This window comes from Cebidichthys violaceus, unplaced genomic scaffold (assembly GCF_023349555.1).
Source record: "Cebidichthys violaceus isolate CVI_PGR_0920_01 unplaced genomic scaffold, fCebVio1.0.p SCAF_20, whole genome shotgun sequence".
NCBI lineage: Eukaryota > Metazoa > Chordata > Actinopteri > Perciformes > Stichaeidae > Cebidichthys > Cebidichthys violaceus.
In genome coordinates, this window is record NW_027176373.1 from 10,704,173 (window position 1) to 10,728,846 (window position 24,674).

Genomic DNA, 24,674 nt, shown 5'->3' on the forward strand with positions numbered 1-24,674 from the left:
AAACAAACAGTGGAGGACTGAGCTGTCCAGGGTGGTGGTGTTTATTGAGACTGTGGGCTTCATCATCCCACTGATGCTCAATGTGTTCTGCTCAGTCATGGTGCTACGGACACTGAGTAAACCCCAAACCATCAGCCGCGGAGGGCACCTCAACAAGAAGAAAATCTTGAGGATGATCGTCGTGCATCTGCTCATCTTCTGCTTCTGTTTCATTCCCTACAACGTCAATCTCATCTTCTATGCCATGGTTCGCACCAACGTCCTAAAGGGGTGCGATGCGGAAGATGTGGTCAGAACCATCTACCCCATCGCTCTGTGTTTGGCAGTGACCAACTGCTGCTTTGATCCAGTCATTTACTACTTCACCTCAGAGACCATTCAGAGCTCCTTTAAGCGCAAGTCCTCAGTATGGCATAACGGTGCCAAGCTATTCGACAGGCTACAGATGGACAGCTCACAAAGCAGTCCGAATACAGCACCCAAACACCTGACCCTGACCAATCTGAGAACGAAAACGCTCGACAACGAGTCTACGATCTAGTGGCGACTATGTTTATGGGACATGATTAATGATTCAGTGATTGCTGGTGAAACTCGGTGGAGTGGTGGAAGCAGAGTGGCCTTGAAGATCATAACACATAAACAATGGTTACTAAGGAGTCGCTCTCTCGCCTGCTTGACACCACCGAGACTTGAGACCGGGAGTTAGGACACTGATCTATATACAGTCAACAGAAGAGTGGAACACGTCAAAGAGGAAACATTTAAAAGATACCAAAGTGTGTTGCAGCATAAAGACCCTTTATCAAGGTGCCAATTCACCACACACAAGTTTGAAAACTCTGTATTCTCACGAGTTCATGATGTGTATTAGTGGCAATGACAGGTGTCAAAGCTGTGGTCATGTGTACACTGCTGCTTTGTAAGACATTGTAATTGTAGTCTTATTCCTCAGAGCAGATTCTCACTAAGAAAGAATATGCTTTGGCAATGCTGAACAAGTATTACAACTCTGTTTTATGTAGTGTACTGTACCGTGCCTAAGTAGTTGTGGCAGCATGTTCAATAAGAGCTTTACCTGTTCTACTGAAAGCAAATAAAAGTTGTTAACTTAAAAGGTTTTGGGAGTTTTAAATTCACTACTTGTTGTTAAATATTTGACATTAGCAGGGGGCCTGTTGTTCAACTCTCTTTTGGTGATACCAAATCATCTGTCTAGACTGATTAGTCAACACAGCTACAGGTGCCATGAATGCACAATAAGTTAATGCGTTTTAAAATGTAGATTACAGATGCATTGCACCGGCTAACACTGCAGTAACACTGTGAATGGCCTTATCTAAATAAGTGGACGTATCTGTGAAAAAGACTGGGACTTTAAAAACGAGGAATTACAGACAAAAACATTGAAAGTTACTGAAGTTGGATGAGAATAATCTAATCTGTTTCCTACTGACTGAAAGGTAAAGTGAAAACATAACACAACAGCTGGATTTTGTTCAGTCTTGTAAGAGCTGCATGCTGCAAGACCGAGCACTACTGCATTCCTGCTGAGAGGCTGAGCCTGAGGCTCTGCACTACGAGGGTAGACTCATCTCTGCACCGGATTGTGAAACGTAAGCAGGCGAGCGACAACATGCCTCATGAGGGACGAGTACATTTACTGAACAGAGCACACGGGGGGGGCTGCTGCAAGAGACAGATCTGATGAACAATGCAGAATGTAAACTCAAAACTGGCATCCTCGAGACAAATAAAACAATTAGCCGTCACTTGAGTCTCGTCCTTGCGATGTTTGGGCTTCTAACACTACAAAATGTAATATAAAGAAATAGGCTTCTAATCAAGATGCAGCTGGACTTGCTCTATCCAACACAAATTAAATATTTGTGCTGGATTAATGGTTTTGAGCAGAAAATATCATTATGACTCAAAGCTGACATGATAATCACAAAACCTTGTAATATTTGAGAATATATCAATAATAAACAATAATAGTGATGATATTAGTACAATTTGGTGCATCTGATGATCATCTTAACATAAGATGTATTTTTTTTGAGTGCAGGAGACTAAATTAGTTCTTGATCAAGACATGCTGTGTCCTTCATTTGTTATTCATATTTCTATCTAATTCCAAATTTCTCTCACGAGGGATAAGTGGTGTGTAGCTAAGTCATAATATGTATTATAAATATATAATTATCCAAACAGACTCCACCCTGCTTGAATTACATCCCAATTTGATTGATAAAGATCTAGAGTGGAGAACAGATGAATTACATCTTTTCACAGGTCAAAGACGAACATTTTGACAGAACATACATTCACATAATTTTCATTCATTGTTTTTCCCCAGAGAGCGCCGGACTCGAGACCAACACACACGAGATACACGGTCGTGTGATTACAGCGCCTTCTTTCAGTGAATTATTCCTCTACCTGTATAGTTAATGATCAACTCCAATCCCTTGTGTGGGTTTTTAACAAGCAGCCATAAACATGACGATAATGAAACAATCTGTACCCAATTGTAAGGCCGATGACCAAATTAAGTTGTGTGCGAAAACTAGTTGGTTAAGACCAGATAACTGGCTATGCTCGAGCCAACCTAGTGACCCGTACTCATTAAAGATATAAGCTCATTAACTATTTTGACTAAGTGGTAATGAAAACAAACCACAAGAAGTGTGCGTAGGAGTGGAGCGATGGGGGGGCGAGGGAGACCCTGGCCTGTGTGAGTGTAGGCGTGAACGGCTCCACTCAGTAGCATGTTGCACCGTTACAGCCTCCTAACAAGTCATCCTGCTGCTGGACACCAGCTTCGTCACACCGTCATCGATGAGAAACTCAGACTGGTGAGTGATGATGTTTTCTGTTTAGATATTCTTCTCAGTTTTACGGATTGTGCTTGAGCTTTACACGCACAGCAGAGAAACAGATGAAGCCAGCAATTAACTGTATGCATATATTATCATCAAGGTTTATCTGAAAACAAGATGAGGAATAATATTTTTTGTATGCAATATTTGAAATTTCTTTTTTTTTTTTTACAATTTACAATTTTACAATTAAGGGTTGTGTGATGACTGAATGATTATACAGAAGTTGTTTTCAGATCATTAAAGCAGACAATAGTTTATGTCAGGAGCAAAATAAGATCATGGTTTGAAAATAAAAAGTTTTCAATTCCTTATGTTATCGAAATAAAATAAAATGTTAAAAAATAAGTTACTGAGAATAAAAAAAGAAAAAGTCAAGCTGAATGCTGACTGAAAGTAAGAGTATGGTGAGGATCAACGTTCTTGTATTTTTTTATTGTAATTGTATTTTTGAAATTAATGTTCAAAGGCAAAGTGTCTTAAGAGCATTAGAGTTGTAATTCCTCATGGTCATTTTGTGTCTTCAGTGTGTGGAGTTGTTTAATAAAGGACTAAATTCCTGCTGAATTGGTCACACAAAAAAAAAACATCAAACACAGCAAAAATTGGTAAAGAATGCTTACAATTAAACCCTCCTTAATAATTAAAGTTATTGGCTGAAAGATGAAAAACTGCATATCACAAACTACAGTCAAAAAATGACAATCAAGTTAAATCAACACTTCTGACTAGCTCTACCAAAGATTAACTTTGTAAACTTCACTAAATCTGAATTTACTGCAGGGGCAACAGTTTTACAAGGCGAGACGATTATTTTTCCCAAACTCTGCATGTAATGAAACCAAATGTTTGCTGGTTTTATGAGAGCAGGAAGTGGCAGTTAAAACCTCATTGACAGGTGCATATTATCTTGCATATCAAATGTAAATTGAGCTATGTTAGCCGTAGTCATGTATTCATGTCACCTCAGCAAATTTACATTCCATAAAACAGCAGGCATTTTGAGTTTATTAACTTTTTACTTGCCACAGGTTTAACTACAGCAGAAGACACTCAACCAGTTCCTTCCTCCCATCTTATATTCCCTTCAACCAATCTAATTTCCTCCAGATATGAGAGCGACGCAGTGATTTAAAGGAAGCACATTATCTTGGGACATGGAGCTGTGGAATATGACTGATGTGCCAGCCACACCCTTCTCTCCTCTGTCTAACTGCACTGTGGACACCAGCTACCGCTTCACCTTCTACCAAGTGTCCTACGGCATCATCTTCCTGCTGGGGTTGGCCACCAACAGCCTGGTTCTGCGCAGACTGTGTGTATCTCCCCGCACCATGAACAGCACCGCCATTTACATGGTCAGCCTGTCAGCTGCCGACTTGTTTTTTGTAATCTCTCTGCCGCTGAGAATCTACTACTACCACCAAAAGGCCAGGGCCTTGTCCTCCAAGACAGGAGACCCATCTAGCTGGACTCAGGGAGTGGTATACTGCCACCTCACTTTCATCCTCAAATACATCAGCCTGTACGGGGGCATCTTCTTCCTGGTGTGCATCGCTGTGGACCGGTACTTCGCTGTAGTGCACCCGCTGGCCTCAACGCTCCGCAGGCTGCGTGTTGCACAGCTGGTAAGCGGGGGGATCTGGTGTCTGGTGTTGGGGCTCAGCGTGGGTCTGCCTCTGCTGCGCTTTGCAGCCACTCGCCAACACCAGCCCTGTCTGCTGGACCCGTCCTCGCGGCACCATCGCGCCGTCATCCTGGCAGCCCTGGGCTTAGTCCTGGGGTCATTTCTGCTGCCCGCCGCGTTACTTCTCTGCAGCTACTGCAGAGTGCTGAGCGTGCTCCGCAGGCCGAGACACCGCGGCCGTCGGCACACCCTCACAATTATCTACTGGGTGCTAGGCATCTTCCTGCTGTGCTTCGTCCCCTATCACGTCAACCTGCTGGGATACACCCTCACACATGTGGGGATGCTGCACCACTGTGGCCTGGCCAAGGTGACCAAGGCGGTGCACCCCGTGGTGTTATCGCTAGCAAGCTCCAATTGCTGCCTCAACCCGCTCGTCTACTACTTCTCCAGCAGCCTGGTGCACAGGGAGGCGCCTGGGAGTGGAGGCAGTGGCAGCCAGTGACACAGATTTTTTCTTTATCATTGTAATAGGAGCAGTGGACTACATTATTGAACAAATTCCATACAATTGACCAGGACTTTGTATATTCATATACAGTATCCCACAACCCATACTGTGCGCACTTCTTTGAAAGTTAAACTGAAGAGAACTCCGCATGTGTAAATATGTTATCTGTATTTTTGGCAGGAACTGCAATGTTAAACAGGATTCGTGTGTTTGTTAATTTTAGTGCACCAGCCTGGGGTTCAGTACCATGCTAAGAAGCACATTGTCCGCTTAATAATTTTGTTCAGTATAATTCGTCATTACAACTTCAATGTGTTTGTGAAATATTGAAATGCAATGAATTTGTGAGGAACCTGCCTCCTTTTACAACTAGAACTACAGCCTTGCAGTTGTATGCCTCAGTCAACCAATGAAGTTGCAGTTTATGTCCATGTCTGTCCAAAATGTCATCACTTTATCCTCTTAGACATTTGTGAGAAATTGTCATAATTAGCATGTGGATTCTTGAGTTACGGTCAAAAACGTGTTATTTTACATTATCGAGTAGTTTATGTGTTGATCTTATGTCATTTATGTAACTGTAGTAATAATGACTACATACTGCTGATCTTTTTTCTTCTCATGAGCCAATAAATACTATACGTGTGTATTTTTAGTGTGTGTGAGTGTTAATGTTGTGTATGCATGAACCTCATTGACATGCTGTGACACTAGTACTAGCATACTGTCGTAGTGATGGGAGTGACTGACCGTCCTCCAGGCGATTCGCTCCATGATGAGGTTCTCGCAGGTCTCCAGGTGCTTGACAATGTCTTTGCTCAGAGTGGGCTCAGCCTTGATGAAACTCTCGATGACTTTGTAGAAGTCAAAGGCCTGGAGGTCGACCACATCCAGTATCCAGGGGAAACACAAGTTGGTTTCAAGTGGGTCACCGGCACCGCTGTGGTTATATCCTCCGGTCTTAAAACTGCTCTCTAATCAGGAGGAGACAACAACATTATAACAACTTACTGCACATCTACAGGAAGTGTTAAGATAATTGTAAATAAAAGTTATTTCAGAGTTAGTTTGTGACTGCGTCTGTTATTAACTTGTAAGAGGATTACAGGACACACCTCCATACGTCGCCATCACCACCTCCAAAGCGCAGGCCAACAGTGATGTGTGGAATGTGGAGTCATTGAGGAGTTTACTGGAATGGAAATCACATGACTTAGCTGAAGGCAAATCACGCTTCACTACTAATTAAAGTTCCCCTTACAATTAAAACAACAAACAGCATGCACGCACAAGTAAATACAACAACACCATTGACTAACTTCTTAACTGTGATTAAATTGAATAAAAACTGGAAAAAAAACCATACCTGAAATTTTGTACAGACAGTCGCTTCTCTTCCTATAAATTGGGAAGTAAAACAACATGACAGAGTTATTTCAGAAGTTTATGTCATGTTATGTACAGTTCATGTGAGTAGCTACCTATTCAGATATATTTATTTGCTCTCCACACTGGGCAAACCTGGAAAGTGTTACATTTAAATTATCCAGAACTTCTAAATAAATACAAAATTAAAATTCAACATCATTTGAAGAAAATTAAGAAATAAAAAATCAAACAAGCACCGATTTCAGCATTGCCTCCATGATTTTGTAATACAGTCTGACACCGAGTTTGAATCTCTGAAAGACAAAAAAAAATATACAAGTCAGACACAGAAGAATTTGAGCATAGTGAGTTTTCACAATTGTTGCTCATCGTCTTCTTCAGTGTTCGTTCATACCTGCCAACCAAGTACTACACAGCGCGGGCCGACCGCCTCACCAAACCGCTGGCTGAACGCCTGTCCGAGTGTCTCCAAACGCTTCAGCACATCCTGCGTCGGGTCCACGGTGCAGTTCTGATCACAGGAGAGAGGAAAACAGGAAATACGTCAAATTAAGGTGCTACGGTGCAGTTTTATGGGACATTTTAATCAGCGGCAACACTTGTAGAGACTTACTTTGAAATATGTAGCCAGGTTAGTAGATGGCTGATCGCCACTGGAGGTGAGATCACCCCTCAACTGCTGAATGGAAGTCATGGCAGCTCTGATTAGACAAAACAAAAATCAGACGGTGCTGAAGGGAAGACATAAACTCAGAACAATTCACACAATGAAACATGCCCAATGATCTCCATACAGCGCAAGTAATCCCAAAACAATCTCAAATGTAATCAGTAGAAATGTTGAAACGGGTGCTACTGAAAGCAAACATGAGTACTCAGTCCTTCTCCTCTGTTATGATTGTGAACAATAAACAGGTGAGTAACTGCTAACTGCTCACCTGACTGGGGTCTGAGGAGGAATGAGTACGTCTTCATCTGGCAGGTTCTTCTTTGGGGTTCTCTCCACCTGTGATCTGAAAACAGGAGCAGCTTATGAAACACTTAGTCTGTGAATTATTTTAACAGATTGCCTCGACCGACATCAAAACACTGAATTGTGAAGAAAAGAGGAAATTACATCTCGACTTTAGGAGCAAGAACAGTCTCATCTCTGTCAAAAAACAGCCGTCCATCAATGTCTCTACTCTTGAGGTAGTGTTCTTCGTATTGTTGGTTGAGGTCTTTCGTCTGTGGGGAAAAATAACAGGTTACCCATTGTGCCTCCTTTATACAACTGTACATGCAGGGTTGTTCAACAGAGACTGAAGAGTTCTCCATCAAATTTGACCGTAATCCAAAAGTGCTAAATTGTACTCAAACAAAAGCAGTGCATGGTGCCCTTCCTACATGAGCTGTTTATGTCACCAGCAATATTTTTGTCTTTCACCAGAGTTGGCTTCATCAGAAATGACTCTAGCTCAGTCTGGAGTCCTTGTTGCACAATTTATACCTCGTCTGAAGATTGAATGATGGCAACAGTGCCAGAGCCTGTCTGTATCTGATCAGACCCCAATCTGAAAAATATTAACATCTCTGAAATGAGGCAAGGCTAAAACTTTCCTGCAGACTCAGTTTAAGACACATCTGTGCTGTAAAATACTCAGGCCCAAAATCTAATTAACGGAATATGTTTTTTTCCCCAAATTTCCCCAGGCCCCTCACAGGTCAGATCAATTAACTGAGTAGATTATTTACACAAAACACCTATGTAAACAATGCATAACACCAGCTGTCCTTTAAATCGGGTAAAATAAATATATCCAGTGTCCTCTGTGTTTCAGTGTCAGCAAACAGTAGCATCCTGTGTCCTCTGTTTTCATACCTACCTCTGCAATATACCACCCTGAGACACCACAATGGATCCCCTGCTTGAGCACACATTTCCCTGACACCATGTATGTGAAACCAAACATGCATGAGCAGTAAAAGGGAACAACCAACAGCTGTCAGACACTTGAATATTCAAAAATAGGAATAGCAAGCAGGAAGAGGTAACTAATGGAAACAGTGGGTGAAGTGCAGACAGTGAAGCCAAACAGGAGAGCAGGTGTCCACCCCTACCTGAGGGAAATCTGGAGATCTGGAAAGGTCCAGTGAGTCCAGGAAAGCAGAGAAACTGGTCTGGTAAACATTCTTCACCTGCAAATATGGGTTGCATAAACAAATGAGGCCAAATACATAAAGGGCAGAGGGCAGGAAATGTGTTTGTACGATGACTGTAAGTACTATAAAAAAAAAGGGGGGGGGGGGGGGGCCTCAGACCTCTTCTGCATTGCATTCGTTCTCTTTGCACAAGGTTTTGAGAAGCTGCAAATCCACTTCTGGCTCCAGAGGACGGGGTTTGGCTTTGCTCTGGCTGCGGCGAGATGTTCGTGTCGGAGGGCTCTGAACTTTGCTGATGGCTGATTCTGAGAGACAAACAGTCAAGGATATAGAAAATCTCTGAGAGTCATAAACAATAAATCCTTTCATGACAGAGAATATTGAGATAACATTTTCCATTCATCTTTTTTTTTATGTGTAAGGCAACATCAGGCTTGGCTTAAACGTTAAACTTTCCTAACTTTGTAAAACAAAATGTAACAAATACATTCATAGATGTACATTTACTGAATTTGTATTTCTTATTAAAACAATAAATTGTGCACCAGTAACTTAAAATTAACAGGAATTACAAGTCAGGTGTCAACATGTTTGTTGTTATCTCCCTCAGCTATGTAGGTGTAAACATAGAGTTGAATCAAATAGATTGGCTCCATTGTGACCGATAACCGCTCCAGCTATTTGAATCAGTATGGGCCTGATATACGAGATCAGTATCAGAGCACCCCTACTATAGTATACTATACTACATCTTAACTCAACATTGTTTTTCCAGTCTTTTTTTAAATAGATTATTTGACGTTACACTTGACTTGAAGACCTTGTTGCACGATGAGAAGTCAGAAAAGTTTATGAAATACAGGCGGGTTGAAGTAAATGACACAGGAGCTTACTGTAAAGAGGTTGCAGAAGGTCTGGAGGACAACGCTTGATGAAGAACTCCAGCGTACAAAGCAGCAACTGGAATGATATGACCAGGTCATCCTCCATCTGCAAGGCCCTTCCTGCAAGTAGCAGAGACGCAGCACATGAGAATTAGCCTCACAATACTACCGCTGCAGACCAGAAACAACTGAACTGTAACCGTGAGGAAAAACATTCACTTGAGCTCTACGGCTGAGCATGACAGAGGAAGGAAGGATGGAAAGTAGAAGATGGAGTGACATGTAATATGTTCCATCAAGTGTGTTAACAGCTTGATCCTACTTGTTCTTGTTAATAATGTTTAAAGGCTCGAAGTGTAACTTTGCTGTTTTTCAACATGGACCCTATTTCCCATGTTTTTGTGTCTAAGTGACTGATGAGGACAACGATTTTTTAAATGAATCCAGTAATGAGGGACAACACTGTAACCAGCAGCCGCAAAACGAGGCATAAAGAGCTAGTGAGCAGCATCAACGTAGTGTTACGAACACTAACAGTGAAGTTGTTTCTTCTCATGAACGACTTCATGTAATGGACCCTACAGAGAAATAAAATGTTTTTCTTTACCCATCACCTGATCCGGTCTGTTTGTTACTGTATCTAAGTCCCACTATAGGAGAAGTCCTCATCCACGTTGTCGAAATACTTTAAATATTTAGCTATGACATTGAAAATCGTATAAATAACTCCAACAGCAGAACGCCACCTCGCAAGATTTCAGAACAAGACTTCTCCTTGAGCGAGACTCTTGTCATAATGTTGTCAGACAATTATAATGTCTGCTATGGTAAAAACAAGCACTTTTAATAGACATAAAGTGCTGTGCCAGCTTGCCCCAATAGGATTACATTGAAGACCAGGAGCAGCTGCCATCTGAAGTGTTCTCGCTCAATACTGGACTAGTTTCAGAAATTGTTGTCCCTATTAGTCAGTTAGTTTGGGTCCAGGTTGAAATATACCAAATTTACCCTTTAACTTACCTTTCGCTAAAAGAAACATTGTCCAGCAGCTCCGCATGGTCTCCCTCTCCCTTGGAAAAAAGACACTGAAACATTAGTCATGAAGCTGTATCATATCTTCTATAACAAGCACTCAATTATCCAACACAAGACCATAAACGAGTGACAGGCACATTTCACACATGTGGTTAAAGAGTCTCCAACTTACTGATTATCAGAAGCCAAAGCAAAGATATTCTTGCACGTTCTGAAACAAAAGAAATATTGCTATCGATTATAATTTTGCCCTAAACTGGTCGACATGAGTGAAGAACCTGTGCTGCATTGATGGGTTCACTCACTTCTCAAACCGCTGGTAGAGAGCCAGCGACACGTCGTACTTCTTCTCCAGTCGTGTCAGTGCTGAGTTCACCTTGGTGCTTATGGTATCCAGGTTCACATCCAACTTCCTCACCAGAGCCACGAACTGCTTTACACTACAAAAAAACAAGTTCATATGTGTGTGACATAGAAAATAAAAATGCAAAGGATTCAGATTAACAGCTAATCTTAATTTCTTTCAACCAAACCTTGTATATGAACCATGGTCTAAAGAGCAGCCATGTCTAATCAAATGACTCATATTACATGCATTGATGTGTATGAGTATTTTCCAGGAACATGCATAAGCAGTACTCACTTCAGATGGACTGCTTTCAGAACCTGAGTTAATGTGAAACAGGCGACATCCACCTCTGTCGCCGACACAAACAGACAAGCCCCCCAGACCCTTTTCTGACTGTCCTGAAATGACATTTTTTTTTTAAAATGTTTACAATTTAAATATAACATGCAATATTATTTGAATCACTGTTATCCTGGAGGGGAACGTTAATATTATATCTGAAACATAAATCCAATAGATCTGTTATAACAAGGCATGTGTGTTCTTCTGTCCACCTTTGTTATAGTTAAGAATTGCAGAAAGAGAGTTTTGTCCAACCACCACATGCCAGGAAGATCACACACTACACCCTGTGCCACATCACCAGAATAGTATACTGTGGCATGTTGGCAACACTAACAAAGATAATAACAGACGACTTGTGACAAGAGAGATGTCTGCTTATTATGTGCAATGCATCTGTAAGAAATGCAATTGAGTAGCTTGCACCTTTTGAATACCTTTGAAATTGAGTGAGGGCATGGTCATATTAATGGTTGTGGCCTGGATGCCAGAGTGGGCATTTTATTCTGATCAGGCAGTATAAACAGAGTGATGTGAGAAAAGTGAGGTGTCTTCAAAAGGGGATACTTTTGTACTCAACCATAGCATTCAATTTCCACTCATGCCATTTCCTTTGTTCCACCAGGACAGTCAACAGGATCACAACATTGCAAATGTACTGACTCATGACTAAATACATACAGCGATTTCATCCATAGACTCTTGAACGGTTTTCCACAGCGCCCAGGCACGGTCACACACCAGGTCCGTCACATGAAGGCTCTTACACAGGGTCACAAACTCAACATCCTTGTCTCTGTGTCTGGAGGATGGAGGCCATAAATCAACATCATGGAGAACACATGCACCGTTTTCAGGACATCAAAACAAGCGCACGGTTTAAAAACAACCTCAGTTAGCCAACGTGTGTGTCAGACTCAGAGATGTATTTGTATGTTGTAACAGCGTTACAGCTCATTCTACACAAGACTAGATAACGTTAGTTATACTCGAGACGTTGAGGCTCACTGGTATTCGCTCTAAATAACGTTACAGGCCTGACTTAGTTAAAATGAGCTAGCTAGTCAGCCACTTACCAAGCTAACGTTGGCCAGAGGAAAATTAGCTCAAACTAGCTAAACACCGGGGTACAATGTAAACATACTTTACACAGTAAACAACACACGTTAATTCACTGACTGCTGAGATTGTAATGCGGCAAAAAATAACGTCTTACTTTTTAAATGATAACTCTGGACTCTCCTTCTTGTCTGGAGAAACACTCTCAGCCCTTTTCACCTCCTTACTCTGTGTCGTCCCTGAGTTGCGCTTTTTAGGTGGCATCTTGGCGCACGGTTACCTTATAGGTAATATATTTATTAAAAAGAGAACTATGTTCTGAAGGCAATGAATGAGGTTTGCTGAGTTTAAAGACCACTGCGCGAGTTCCGTGGCAACAATACAACAAAACTTAACTGACTTCCTGAAAGCGTTTTGAAGTGGATGTTCGTTTTGTATCACAGCTGTGCGCCGCGGAGTATCAGGGCCGCCAGAATCTCACGTTTTAGACGCACAACACGTCAGTGTTTACAACTCCGTGTATACTAACCAGCTCATTGGGTGTATATGCTCGTATGTCTGTTTAAACCGTGCACTGTCGATAGTTCCATTAGATAACCCGGTTATAGCGTTACATTTTTCTTTAACTCCCTGTGAGTGTCCTTTCACATGGATCACGTGACACACCGCAATCGAACGAACCCAAACCCACCAGATGAAAACGCGGGAAAATATCTACGCAACATCCGCTCATTAGCATTTATCCCGCCATAACCACTATCCATACTGTAAATGGAAAGTAGGCGGTCATTTCAGCTAATCTAATGTATGTATAGTTATTATTTGATGATGTAGAACGTACATATGTCTATTATAAAGTCCCTGCGTCCTCATTTTGTTTTGTTTGCATTGTATGTTTGTTTTCACTTCCTTCTACATGTTATTACGCACTGATATTTTAACTTTCTTCATTTATCAAGGGAACATTCATATCAGCATTGTCACGTAGGCTTCAATCAGTTCTCTTTGGCTACTGTAACATCTTTAAAACACATTGGATTAAATGTGCCTACTCTGCACCTTAATGTTTGTGCAACTATTGCCCTCTTGTGGTAATAATCACTAGTGTTACTATTTTTATTTCAAATGATTGTCAGGTTTGGTAACACTTTGGGTCACAGACAAAGAACACATCCTCTTTGTTGCCTCAATTGAATTCCATTTAAAATAGCCAATTGTTCCCTGAGTGTATTTGTTGTGTGTATCCTTTCACCAGCAGGCCACCATATGATCACCATTAGTTTGTTTCAAAACTGATATTATATAGGCAACTCTACAAACTCAATATAAAATAAATAAAACTGATCTTGACTTCATACGATCATCTCACAACTAGTTTTTATTAGACATCTTTGAAAGAAAAATATCCAAAAGTCACAAAAAAGGAAGACTAATATTTAATCGTAGTGCATATCAATATGCAAGAGAATGGCAACAAGGTGTATGAAGGCAAAAAGATTTGCTAAAATTAGAGGAGTTTCATGGCATGATCATACAATCCTAAGACAAAGGATATTAACATGTTCTTAACCAAAGGTTTAAAAGTAGTGATCCTGCATTAAATATGCTCTGAGGGAGAAAACAATGATGCTTATTATAAATACACACAAATCAAAAGTTTCATGTGACTGAAAGCGTTTTAAAAATGTAGGTATTGCAGATAGGGTTTCAGACAGGTTTCTTTTATCAGTCATCGTCCACTTATTTGCAACAAGACACAAAAGAGAGCACATATGCCCTAGAAAACCGTTTTATCCTGGACACTTCAAAAGATAAACACCTTCATGCGACTGATGTGTCCAAGTGAACTGTCTCATCTGGGTGAGGTCTTTTTATAATTCTTCATATTATTTGTATTACTTATCTATAATACTTGTTTTGATCTTGTTTGTCTTATTTGCACTACACTATATGCTGCTGTAATCCTGTAAATGTCTCCGCTGCGGGACTAATAAAGGATTATCTTATCTTAACTTATTATCATATTATTTCCTTTATGTCCCAAGTTTAATATCATTGGGCATTTCTAGCATAGGGTCTAATACAAATATTTGTAAAATATTTGCCCATTAACATTTATAAATTAAATGGTTTGGGTAATTTTCCAATAAATAACATCTGATGTGAATTTCTTCTCGAAGCAGGTCCTCAAATCAGAGTAACATTTGCGCCTTCAGAAACTTGTGAGAAATGTAAGAAAGATTGATACAATGACAATAATCATGTCCTCGAAAGGGGTAATACATTTAACCAATGAGTGTCCCTCCAAATAATACATGTAACCAATGCTAAACAATGATTAAAGGAGGGCTTTGTGCTTAGAGGGGAAATTGACAATGAAGAACTGTCAAAGCCAAGTTCCAGTAAACATTAAAAAAAAAAAACCTTCTTCTGTAGATACTCACTGACTCCATCAATTTATTTTTGAAGGAAAACAAAGGATAGCTAGACAGTCCCACTAGGTAGGTGGTTTTAAATGTGATAAAATCAATGTATCCTGAGCAACAAAGTCAACTGATGGCTGCATTTTCTGCAGGAACTGGCAATTTGAAATCCAGATGTTCCGCCAAGGCATATGGACGCATGGACTGTACCTAATAGTTCCTTTTTTGTTTACAAGTTTTAAAAAAAAAGATTGATATATTTAATCCATCAGTAATTCTAGTAATCATTTGTTTTTAAAAATATTCCTGACTCGGTGCAGCATTTATTCTGGCAGGCCCATGTTTCGTGGTCACCTTTCCACGTCCATCGTGGTTGTTGAAGGTAACAGTCCAGAGACACTGCACTTTTTTGCCCCCCCACCCTCTTTGACGTCTGGTCCCTTCAGCTGCTGTTGACTGCTGTCAGTGAAAATTAATTGTACTATGCTTCTATGATAATAAATATAACCAGCAGATACCCTTCAGGATCATTACATCCAAATGTCCTGATAGAGTCCTATTATACCATCTAAGATAAAGATGATCCAAAGTTTACAGTTGTAACCGTACATTCTACACAATGTAAAAAAAAAAAGTTACAAAAATATAATTCCAACATACATAATAGTATAAATAAAGCAACAATCCACACTGCCCTGCAGGACACACAGTCTGTTCAGACACGGCAACCAGAGCCTAGCTGGCGCGAATAACATAAAAACAAAAAATCATAAATTCCTCTGTCTCCTGACAACGTAGTTTGTTCATCACTGCTCTTTGTGCTGTCATGCCTGGCTTCCCACCTCCCAGTTCATTGCAGTAAAGTCCATATCCGTAAGCGTGACGGTGAACGGAGCTTCCACCCTCTCGGGCTCCATGCGCTCCTCTAATCTATTGCTGTTGTTCAAGTTGTTCACCCTCCAGGAGTTCAGCGGTCGAATCGATTTCTGGAAACGCTGCAAAAGAGAGGCAAGAGACGGCAGTCATAAACCCTCCTACACAGGTCATCATCTACCAGTGTTGCGCTGTGTGTTTAAACGGATACAGCAGTGACAGTAGGTGTGATCATGGCAGAGGTGCAACCGGACCTCACAGTGACAGAATGACATAGTGCTGCTACTGACCTCTTTCAGTGTTCCAGTTTCCTTGCTGATGGCCACAATGGCCCAGATGAGGATCTGTAGGCAGCAGGTCGCGCCCATGCACACTCCCAGCGCTTTACCCCAGCGTGGATACACATAGGACCCGTAGTGGAGTGATGTGTTGTACATCTCAATGAAGATGTAGGTCAGGATGAACTACAGCCGCAAGGGGAAAGGCACAGGGTGAGCAGAGGAATGTGTCATCCAAACAAAAAAGCCACAATGGCAGCAGAAGAGTGAATGAGAAGGCCAACAGAGAAATGCTACAGTGGGGGGGACTCAGATTGAATGTCAGTTTCTCCTCTTGAATTATTCACAACTGCTATTGTGGAGATTCCAGCACAGTTGGCTTCATTTCAATGTAGTGATGCTATTTAAGTTTTCTTGGTGGAACTTTTGTAGCAGTTGGTAATTGAGGTATCATACTGTGTTCTCCCTCAGTTAACGATAAACTCTTTAGTCATTTAATGGGATGTTTTTAACTTCCATGGACAGCTCAGTGTCTCACCCCTTATCAAATTACCCTTTGACTGTAAGTGAAACAATACAGTACATTTAAAGGTTGCATCAAAAAGGTATTGCTATATCAAGTGGCATTACTGTAAATGGTAATCCTGCTTCTAGAGCGGCAGAAATAATAGAGGGAGTTACGTAACATGGATTGTGCAACTGATGCAAACCAACAATACTGAAAGGCTAGAATAAGGTCATTGCATCAATTTAGTCATAATTCTTACTTTAGCAAAATAACCTTGATTTAGAAAACATTATACAAAACCTATTAATGTCAGTGCATTTGGATTTTAGAAATAGATATCAGATAACACAATACGCCAACTGCATTTATGATGGATTAATAGATAGATTCTGAAAAGCATTTGTCATACTAATTGTGGATAACCAATGTGGATGTCACATTGGTCCTGCATCTACTAACAACAAATATCACTATTAATACTTGTGAGCTTACTCACCAGCAGAAGAAATGGAGTGAAGAAAACCCAGCATGCTTTGAAGTAAAGCAGCACTTTGATGCACCAGCCAGGGCAGGGGCAGATCATATCAATGATGTCTTGACAGAACTGGTTGACTCCTAACAGAAATGTTCATTAAGAGTTGCGTGTTAGGAGCCCTGGAAGATATCACCAGGACAACAGAGCATAACAGATCATGCGTTCAATGTGTTGACAAAATGGTGGACACTGATACAATAAATAAATAATGAAAAAATAGAAGGGCACTCGGAGCGATGATGTGGTGTTAGAGGAGTTTGATGAGAAGGTTAGGGGTGTGTAATGGGCTACCGTAGAAGAAGGAGATGCCAATGCACATGAAGAGGGTGATGATGATGAGGCCGAAACTAGTGCTGAAGGAGTCAATGAGAGTGAACCAATAAATCCCTCCCTATGAAGACACAGACAGCAAAGGTGAATTGGAGAGGGATCACAGAGAAGATGCATTTGCAGCCTCATGCATCACTTACTACAGTGTAGCACACTCACATTAGTCACTAACAGGAGACCCATTAGGTAGAAGCAAAAACACAGAGCGCCCAAGAACAAGGACTTGTGCAGCGTGTTTGATCTGAGGTGCGGAAACTCATCCAGCACGGCCGTAGTGATGCCCTCCATGTTGCCAAACTGTGAAAGCAGCAGAGCAGAAGGTTTGAAACACACTGAGACTCGTACATCTTTATTTCTGCTAACGTCTTTGTGTGGTATTAGGCCTTACCAGCGTGTCGATCCCCAGCATAAAGAGCATGAGGAAGAACATAATGGACCAGAATATAGAGCCCGGCAGCAGAGCAAGGGCCTCTGGGTAAGCAACGAAGGCCAACCCAGGACCTGACGGCAAATAGGAATACATCAAGGTCATTACACAGACGTTTAATACAAAATGCATGAAATTATTTTAAATAATTAAGTAAAAATGTTAAACCGCTCTGTAATAGAGGCCACTTTGCACAAAGAAATGGAGCCTCAGAAGGAAGATGGACACAAAAATACACACATATCCCATCAACAACATTTTCAGTCTCAAAATTCAAAATTGTACATAGTTAAGATTCAGATTTTGTTCAAAATGCTCTATTCAGTCAGTCTGGACATCTGGAATAAAGATGGTTTGCCGAACAAAATGAGCACAGTAACTACCTGAATCTGCCACCTCCCCGACGGGCACTCCCTTCTTCCATGCCATGTGACCCAGGATTGAGAATATGGCAAAACCTGCAAAGAAGCTGGTGCCGCAGTTTCCTCCGGTGATAATCAAAGTGTCCCTAAAATCAAAATAACCACGATTAAGAGAATGAACCCACCATTAACGCAACAACAGAGCAAATGGTACATCAGAGTACAAACTCACCTGATGACATTGTTGTCAAACTTATTGTAAGAGGCCATAGAAAGCAGCCCTCCAACGCCAATACCTAACGAGTAAAAGACCTGTGAGGCCGCGTCATTCCACACCTGCAATGCATCAGACAGAAATATGCGTTAAACAACGAAAAATATCTAGTTTTCTATAAACCGGCAACAAATCCTCGTCACGGACTGTTCAGCCTCATGTGTGCCGGTCTACCATCAGAAGTACCTGTGCGTTGGCTAATCGGCTCCAGTCTGGTGTGAGGTAGAAGGCAATGCCCTGAAGAGAGCCCTCCAGTGTAGCACCTCTGATGATCAAAACAATGAGCACAAAGTATGGGAAGGTAGCCGTTACATAAACCACCTGAAAGCACAGACGGCACAGACACATTAGACAGGATATGGCAGCAAAAGGGCAGGATCGTGTGAGTGTGTGTGTGTGTGCGCGCTTTGTGGGAGCTGACAATGACAACTTTGTGTTGATTCACCTTGCCAGAGCTGTGGATGCCTTTGAGTATACACAGGAAGATGATGACCCAGGCAGCCAGGAGGCACAGGGCCAGCTGCCACCGGACAGGGCCTGGGTCGTGGAGGCCCTCGCTGTGTACCACACCCAGCACCTGCTCGCTGCAAGACACACAAGTCAAGCACAAGCATGTAAAACAGCACACCTCTTACCATACCTATTGCTACACATTGTAACGCATTGACTGACGCACAGTGAACAGGGCCCGGTCGTTAAGGTGGATTTATTAATAACTGAGTGTGAGTGAAGGCATCTGTCTGAAGAAAAAGACCATTGTTCATAGCACTCTACATTATCCATTACTTGGCAGATTTCAACATATACGTATATTCATGAACACCGTCATGTATTACACAGTGCTTTACAAACTATGATACAGTATGAGGGGAGGAGAGCGATAGACATGAAGTCAGGTATTTCTGTCGTTAGAAGCATTCAAGAGTATGTAATCTGTTCTGACAGCCCTTTAGTCCCACGCAATTCATTTGAGATGCTCTACCAACAATGGTTTCTGTTCTCTTTGTGCAGCTACACCTTTTCTCAGTTCAATTCAATTCAATTTAATCCATTTAATTTGACTAATCCCCGGTATTCGCAGCAGAGCACACACACACGTCAAGTCAGTAGTAGGAAGTGGGGATGGAAAGATTCATCAAGGGGAGAGTTGCCTTTCTCAAAGACTCTGAATGCCTGCTTTGCTTTTTTTTTCCTCTGGTGATGGGGTCAACAAACTGCCCTAGATATTGTACCTTGCCTCTGTATGAACCATTTGGTTTGTTTGCCATATATCAATAAACCCTTACCTCTACTTGAAACAGACCGTAAGCTGTCATTGAGGTACTATGGCTGCTAAATGTATTCAGAGATCTGAGGAGTAACTGTGATACTTAACTATTACAGTCATAAGGCCTTACAACTGTTGTTATAAAACACAAGGATTTTTATTGGCAAATTGGAAGTTTTAATATATATATATATATATATATATATATATATATATATATATATAGTGTAGGTGTTATGACTGTGTGATGCAATATATTTCCAGGTATCATAAGGGGTTGCTGCCAAGTCCAAAGTAATAACAGCTGAAAAGGTGACAAAATAACCAGTTTGAAGAGTCCATTCAATGAATACATGTGTTTGTTAAAGAAAAACAAAGTATTTCATCAGGGTGTGTATGCAGCATACTGCTAGAGCTATTTACGTGTCCGTCAAAAAGCAGTGGACAAATGTGTAATATAAAATAACACAAAAATAAACATGAAGATGCATGGGTCATTTGTTTCAAAACAGCCTGCATAAACTTGTAGAGGAGGCTTTTTCACAAATAAGAAAGACAAACTTACTTCCAGAATTTTTCTGTGGGGCTGAGGTTGTGACCAGTGGAGCTATTACCGGTGGTGGCGTTTCCACAGAGACCCACATTGGCTGCAGCATCACAGGACCAGGGCAGAGGGCTCTGGAACGAGCTGCCCAGGTAGTAAAACGTCCACGCTATAATGATGTTATAGTATAGACACACCAGCGTGGACACACAGAGCATCCCAATGCCAATACCTACAGGGAGAGACACAGCCTTTAATATCTCAGAAAAAACTGGATATGCACTCTTATGTAAGGATACCGTTTCAGTATACAGGTCGCTATGAACCCCCTGAAACAAAAAATATATATTTAATGAACACCTCAGAGTGTATCACTCCTTCCGGTTAAAAATAAAAATACTACTTATGATAAAAAAAAACATTTCTGGCACTATTTCTGGTTCTAAGAGAGTTCTTTATCAGATATCTATATTTAGCAGCTGCAGAGCTCTGAGGCATTTTCGTGAGGTGATGACGTGATGTGACTCAGCCAGTTATTTTCCTTAACTATAACGTTAACCTGGGCTTACTGGTGACACGGGCATATTGACGTCAACTTGAGATCCTGCTCACTTCAAACCGGATGATCAAGATTCCAGGAGAATTATTGTAGAACTGCGATGCAATATCTCTATAACATTTAACACCGTCTTACTAATTACATCGAGTCCCCACCCTGACATGATTTCTCCAAACACTGAATTACAGTGTCTGTAAGTAGGTGAATACTGGGCTCAAAAGCACGATGATACAGGAGGGGTGTTACCTTTGAGCAGAGGGCAGCATTTCCACACAGTGATGGGGCCGGCCGCTCCATACTGGCCTAAACTTAGCTCCATGAGGAACAGTGGAACACCCGTGACGAACAGCATAATGAAGTAGGGGATGAGAAACACGCCTGCGAAGAATAAAAAATACGACAGGTTGAGGAACAGTGGTGCTTGGGGAGACATCCACTTGTTTTGTGCAGCAACATATAGACGGCCTGTACAGGCAGGTTAGCTAACACACTCTCCGTCTAGGTGGCGCTTCACAGACTGAATTCAGCTTCACTGTTAGTCAAGCTCCAACATGTTTCAGATGGAGATGCACAGTGCACTGGGCTGCGTTAGACAGGCGGACCCTGTGTCTGGTGTGTAATCAAGGAAAACCTATAGGATTAGCAAATGTTTTGGACTGCCATGGAGAGCTCTAGACTGAGTGTGGAAAATTTGCTGGCATGATTAGGAAGACAGTGCACACCCAAGGGCAGGGCAAGAGAGGGCCTCTTGCCCAAATGGGTGTAACAAATCAATACAGACATACGGCATTTAAAGCATTTGAGACTTCAGAGGGCAGTGTACGTGCTTATAGACCGCTCACCTCCTCCATTGCGATAACAAAGGTACGGGAACCGCCACACGTTCCCCAGTCCCACGCAGTACCCGATACAGGAGAGCAGGAACTCGTACTTCCCTCCCCACTGCTCCCTTGGGATAATCACTGGAACTGGAGCAGGACTCTGGGCTCTGGAGTCACACTCTGGCTGACGTGAAGGTGTAGCTGTCGAGTTGTGGCCATTTTGAGTGACAGTATGCCCGTTCAAGTGGACTGAATTCTAGAGTAAATAAAATAAATCAAACAACGGAAAATGAATCAATGAGAATTCTAATTCATTATTAGTTTGAGTACATTACCAAGTAAAAACACCAAACATTCGCTGGTTACAATGTAAATATGACATCAACTAGATTACTTCTTCCTCTTCCTTCCCGCAGGTCATCCATCTCTCAAGAAGAGAGGAACTATTTTGTCATGTCAGCTCTCAGGGAGGAAGTCTGATTAACAGATAACGGCAGGACTTCTGCTTTAAGTGCTGTTACCGTCATTGTTAAGTGTTTACATATGAATAGTTAATCAACTACGCCAATGACACAAATACGATAACTATACAGTTTCATTAAAAGTAATGCATACGTTTTTAGTCATCCAAGTTGTGATGTTTTTCTTAGATTTGTTTATATCAACAGCATCAAAGGCTGTGCTAAACAGCTTACAAAACATATAACACATGCTTATACTTATTTCGCCCATTTGAAAAGCTGGAACTATAATGTTTGGTATTAATGCTTGAAAAACAACTGCAACAATGAATCAATGATATAAATTGTTGGCTATTTCTGTCCATCAACTAATCAATAGGGATGCACCAATACCAACATCAGGCCGATACTGACTCAAACAGCTGGATCGGGTATCGGTGACGATGGGGCCAATCAATTCAATTTAATGTTTGAATACTATACAGATTATAAACTGGAATTTGAATTCAATTCATTGATTATTTGTTACATTAGGAAAGCAATGTTTACGTCAAGTCTGATGCCTTACATATAAGAATGATTCAGTCACTTCCACACAGTGAGGCATACAGTAAACACTGGCCGATCCGATGCCCAAAGCCCAGGTATTACTCTCGGTATCCGGACTAGAAAAAGTCGGATTATTACACCCCTACTAACTGATTAAACAACTAATCGTTGCATGCTAAAAAAAAACTGAATGAATAATTCCTTTTACTGAGGACTTTCTATAATTGCAAAAAATAAATAAAATAAAAAAGGACAAAATCCTGAATCGTCTAATTGGGACAAAGCTCGGGAGAAAACTCAAATCCAGAATGCCAACATGCCTTATAGTGTTAAATGTAAGTGTGTCTGTTGTGTAAAGACTTGAGAAGAGTCAGGGCAAACACATCTGGTGCTGAGTACACATGGTGTATCTGTACCGTCTACAGTGTGACTGTATCGGTGCAGGAAGACTAGCCTGAAAGGTGAGCGCGATGTGGACGGACTGGTTGGACCGCTTCTTATTCTAAATACACGTTACCTGCCCTGAAACGACCAAGTAACCTTCACCCCTAGGAGCCCCGGAGGGTACCATTGAATCCCTCGTAATGGAGTCCCACAGTCTAACACGAGACGAGTCTTAATACACATAGAGTTGATATGTTTGTTGAGGACCTGGCGGTGAAGAGTTCGCATACTCTCCGCTCCTACCTGCGCTGTGGTCGCACTGTGTACAGCGGGGCTCCCGAGCGCCGCTTTGCCGTTTTCGTCCTGCATTTCCCCCCAAAGTCGCCAGCCGGCACAGGCGGTACTTTACTGGTGTATTTGCCACTCGTTAATCCATACTTTTTTACAAGGGAGAGTCCTCTTAGAAGCGCTCCATGATGCTGTAGTTTTCTTAGTGGCAGTTTAAGAAGTACAGTCGGTGTGACCCGGCTGCGGAGACATCAGCGATGAGGAAGCAGGCCGGTGAGCGGCGAGGACACTTGAGGTGGTGAATGTCGGGGGAGGCACGGCGCAAGTGCAGGACAGTTAGGGAGGGAGGGAGGGAGGGTGAGGAGACACCTCCTCCCTTACCTGCTTTGCTGTGTGTGAGATGACGGCAGAGTTGATTCAGGCACGTTTTGGAGGCTGTCTTCCATTTCTTTTCAAACCAAATTATACATTTTCTTATGAAAATAATATTAAGTGTAATGTTTTGTTGTACCATCAAATTATGTAATATTATGAAATCGTTATGGACCCTGGGTCACACCACCAACAGAATCAACAACATTAGTAGCCTACCAGCTATGATGTTACTTTAAAAATAGGCCTACTTTGAGGTCATGAACAGGTACATAACGTTATACCTAAAAGTTAATTCTTGACCATTAGTTCTAAACAGTAAGTGAATAACTGTTTAGTGCCCTGAGTTAATGCCCTGTGGCATTGTTTCATGATTTTGCTGCTTTAAAATGTCCCATCTGTCTATTCATGTATTTTAAAAAGTGACAAGACAAATCGTTATTAAATAATAATATTATTAATACATTGATCTTGTTGGCTACTGAATATGTGAAATACAGTATATAGATGAATATCCGTCTGAAATGCCAGACTTTGTGTGTGAGAAGTGCATGCACTTTATAGATGCTCAACATTCTGCAGTTGCTTCACAATAAAAAAAAAAACAACAATTGTGAGATTAAAGGTGGTGGTATTGTCCCCAAAAGCTCAGCCAGTTATAAAAAGATTACATGTGGCAGTAAACACATACTAATGTCCAGTAGTCAGTTAGTTTAGTGTCAATGGATTGAATATAACTTTATGCTTGTGGTTACTGTAAACAAAACAAAAACAGAGCAGCCTTGGGGTTTGGGTGAGAAAGGAGGAGAATTTTAGGTTTCACATGGCTGAAAGGGAAGCTCAACATCTTGTGTTAATCTGCTTGTGTGTGTGTGTGAGCGAGAGAGAGAGAGAGAGAGAGAGAGAGAGAGAGAGAGAGAGAGAGAGAAGGAGAGAAACATTTCCGACCACACTTCTCAGTACGACTTCCTTGGGTGTGATGAGTGAGTCAGGTTGGCTCACATTTGAAAACAATCACCCACAGTCATTCAGCAATAGCATTTCAAATAAGAGCCGCTGCACAGGAAACAATAGCTCCTCCCAATAAAATGAACATAAACTGATATAGTAAGGGCCGTATCGAGGAGAAAACACATCTAATCTACCAATTAACACTACAGAGGGAGATATTTTACATGACTCAACCAAGGCTTCTGTAA

General features: G+C 41.4%; 4 protein-coding genes across 5 annotated transcripts in view; 2 read left to right on the forward strand and 2 right to left on the reverse strand.

The window, feature by feature from the left end:
- LOC137876582 (lysophosphatidic acid receptor 6-like) overlaps nt 1–1,117 on the forward strand; it is a 2,201-nt gene extending 1,084 nt beyond the window's left edge. The window contains exon 1 of the mRNA XM_068716290.1: nt 1–1,117. This exon is cut by the window's left edge and continues 1,084 nt beyond it. Coding sequence (XP_068572391.1) covers nt 1–541 — 541 coding nt within the window. The 3' untranslated portion in view covers nt 542–1,117.
- The window catches only part of rb1 (retinoblastoma 1), a 19,908-nt gene extending 7,290 nt beyond the window's left edge, over nt 1–12,618 (reverse strand). Inside the window, exons 1-17 of one of the 2 annotated variants that reach the window (XM_068716292.1) lie at nt 12,378–12,618; nt 11,843–11,963; nt 11,114–11,217; nt 10,776–10,910; nt 10,643–10,681; nt 10,456–10,505; nt 9,445–9,555; nt 8,711–8,856; nt 8,510–8,587; nt 7,527–7,636; nt 7,348–7,422; nt 7,023–7,110; nt 6,804–6,920; nt 6,646–6,702; nt 6,387–6,418; nt 6,136–6,212; nt 5,771–5,994 (exon numbers count right to left, since the gene is read on the reverse strand). In XM_068716292.1, coding sequence (XP_068572393.1) covers nt 5,771–5,994; nt 6,136–6,212; nt 6,387–6,418; nt 6,646–6,702; nt 6,804–6,920; nt 7,023–7,110; nt 7,348–7,422; nt 7,527–7,636; nt 8,510–8,587; nt 8,711–8,856; nt 9,445–9,555; nt 10,456–10,505; nt 10,643–10,681; nt 10,776–10,910; nt 11,114–11,217; nt 11,843–11,963; nt 12,378–12,484 — 1,671 coding nt within the window. In that variant the 5' untranslated portion in view covers nt 12,485–12,618. Of the gene's footprint in view, nt 1–5,770; nt 5,995–6,135; nt 6,213–6,386; nt 6,419–6,645; nt 6,703–6,803; nt 6,921–7,022; nt 7,111–7,347; nt 7,423–7,526; nt 7,637–8,509; nt 8,588–8,710; nt 8,857–9,444; nt 9,556–10,455; nt 10,521–10,642; nt 10,682–10,775; nt 10,911–11,113; nt 11,218–11,842; nt 11,964–12,377 lie in introns of both variants that reach the window. The other variant, XM_068716291.1, reaches the window with a different exon arrangement.
- LOC137876584 (lysophosphatidic acid receptor 6) lies at nt 4,040–5,046 on the forward strand. The gene has a single exon (XM_068716293.1). The coding sequence runs from the start codon at nt 4,040–4,042 to the stop codon at nt 5,012–5,014; it is 975 nt and encodes a 324-aa protein (XP_068572394.1). The 3' UTR covers nt 5,015–5,046.
- Nucleotides 12,619–13,579: 961 nt separating the features above from the next.
- Nucleotides 13,580–23,379, reverse strand: slc6a7 (solute carrier family 6 member 7). Its single transcript, XM_068716294.1, has 14 exons — nt 23,119–23,379; nt 21,443–21,677; nt 20,847–20,978; nt 20,063–20,273; nt 18,676–18,814; nt 18,417–18,551; nt 18,189–18,292; nt 17,978–18,102; nt 17,556–17,668; nt 17,327–17,464; nt 17,129–17,228; nt 16,799–16,917; nt 15,807–15,980; nt 13,580–15,638 (listed from the first exon to the last, which is right to left on the reverse strand). The coding sequence occupies exons 1-14, from the start codon at nt 23,182–23,184 to the stop codon at nt 15,468–15,470; spliced, it is 1,962 nt and encodes a 653-aa protein (XP_068572395.1). The 5' UTR covers nt 23,185–23,379; the 3' UTR covers nt 13,580–15,467.
- Between the last annotated feature and the right edge of the window lie 1,295 nt (nt 23,380–24,674).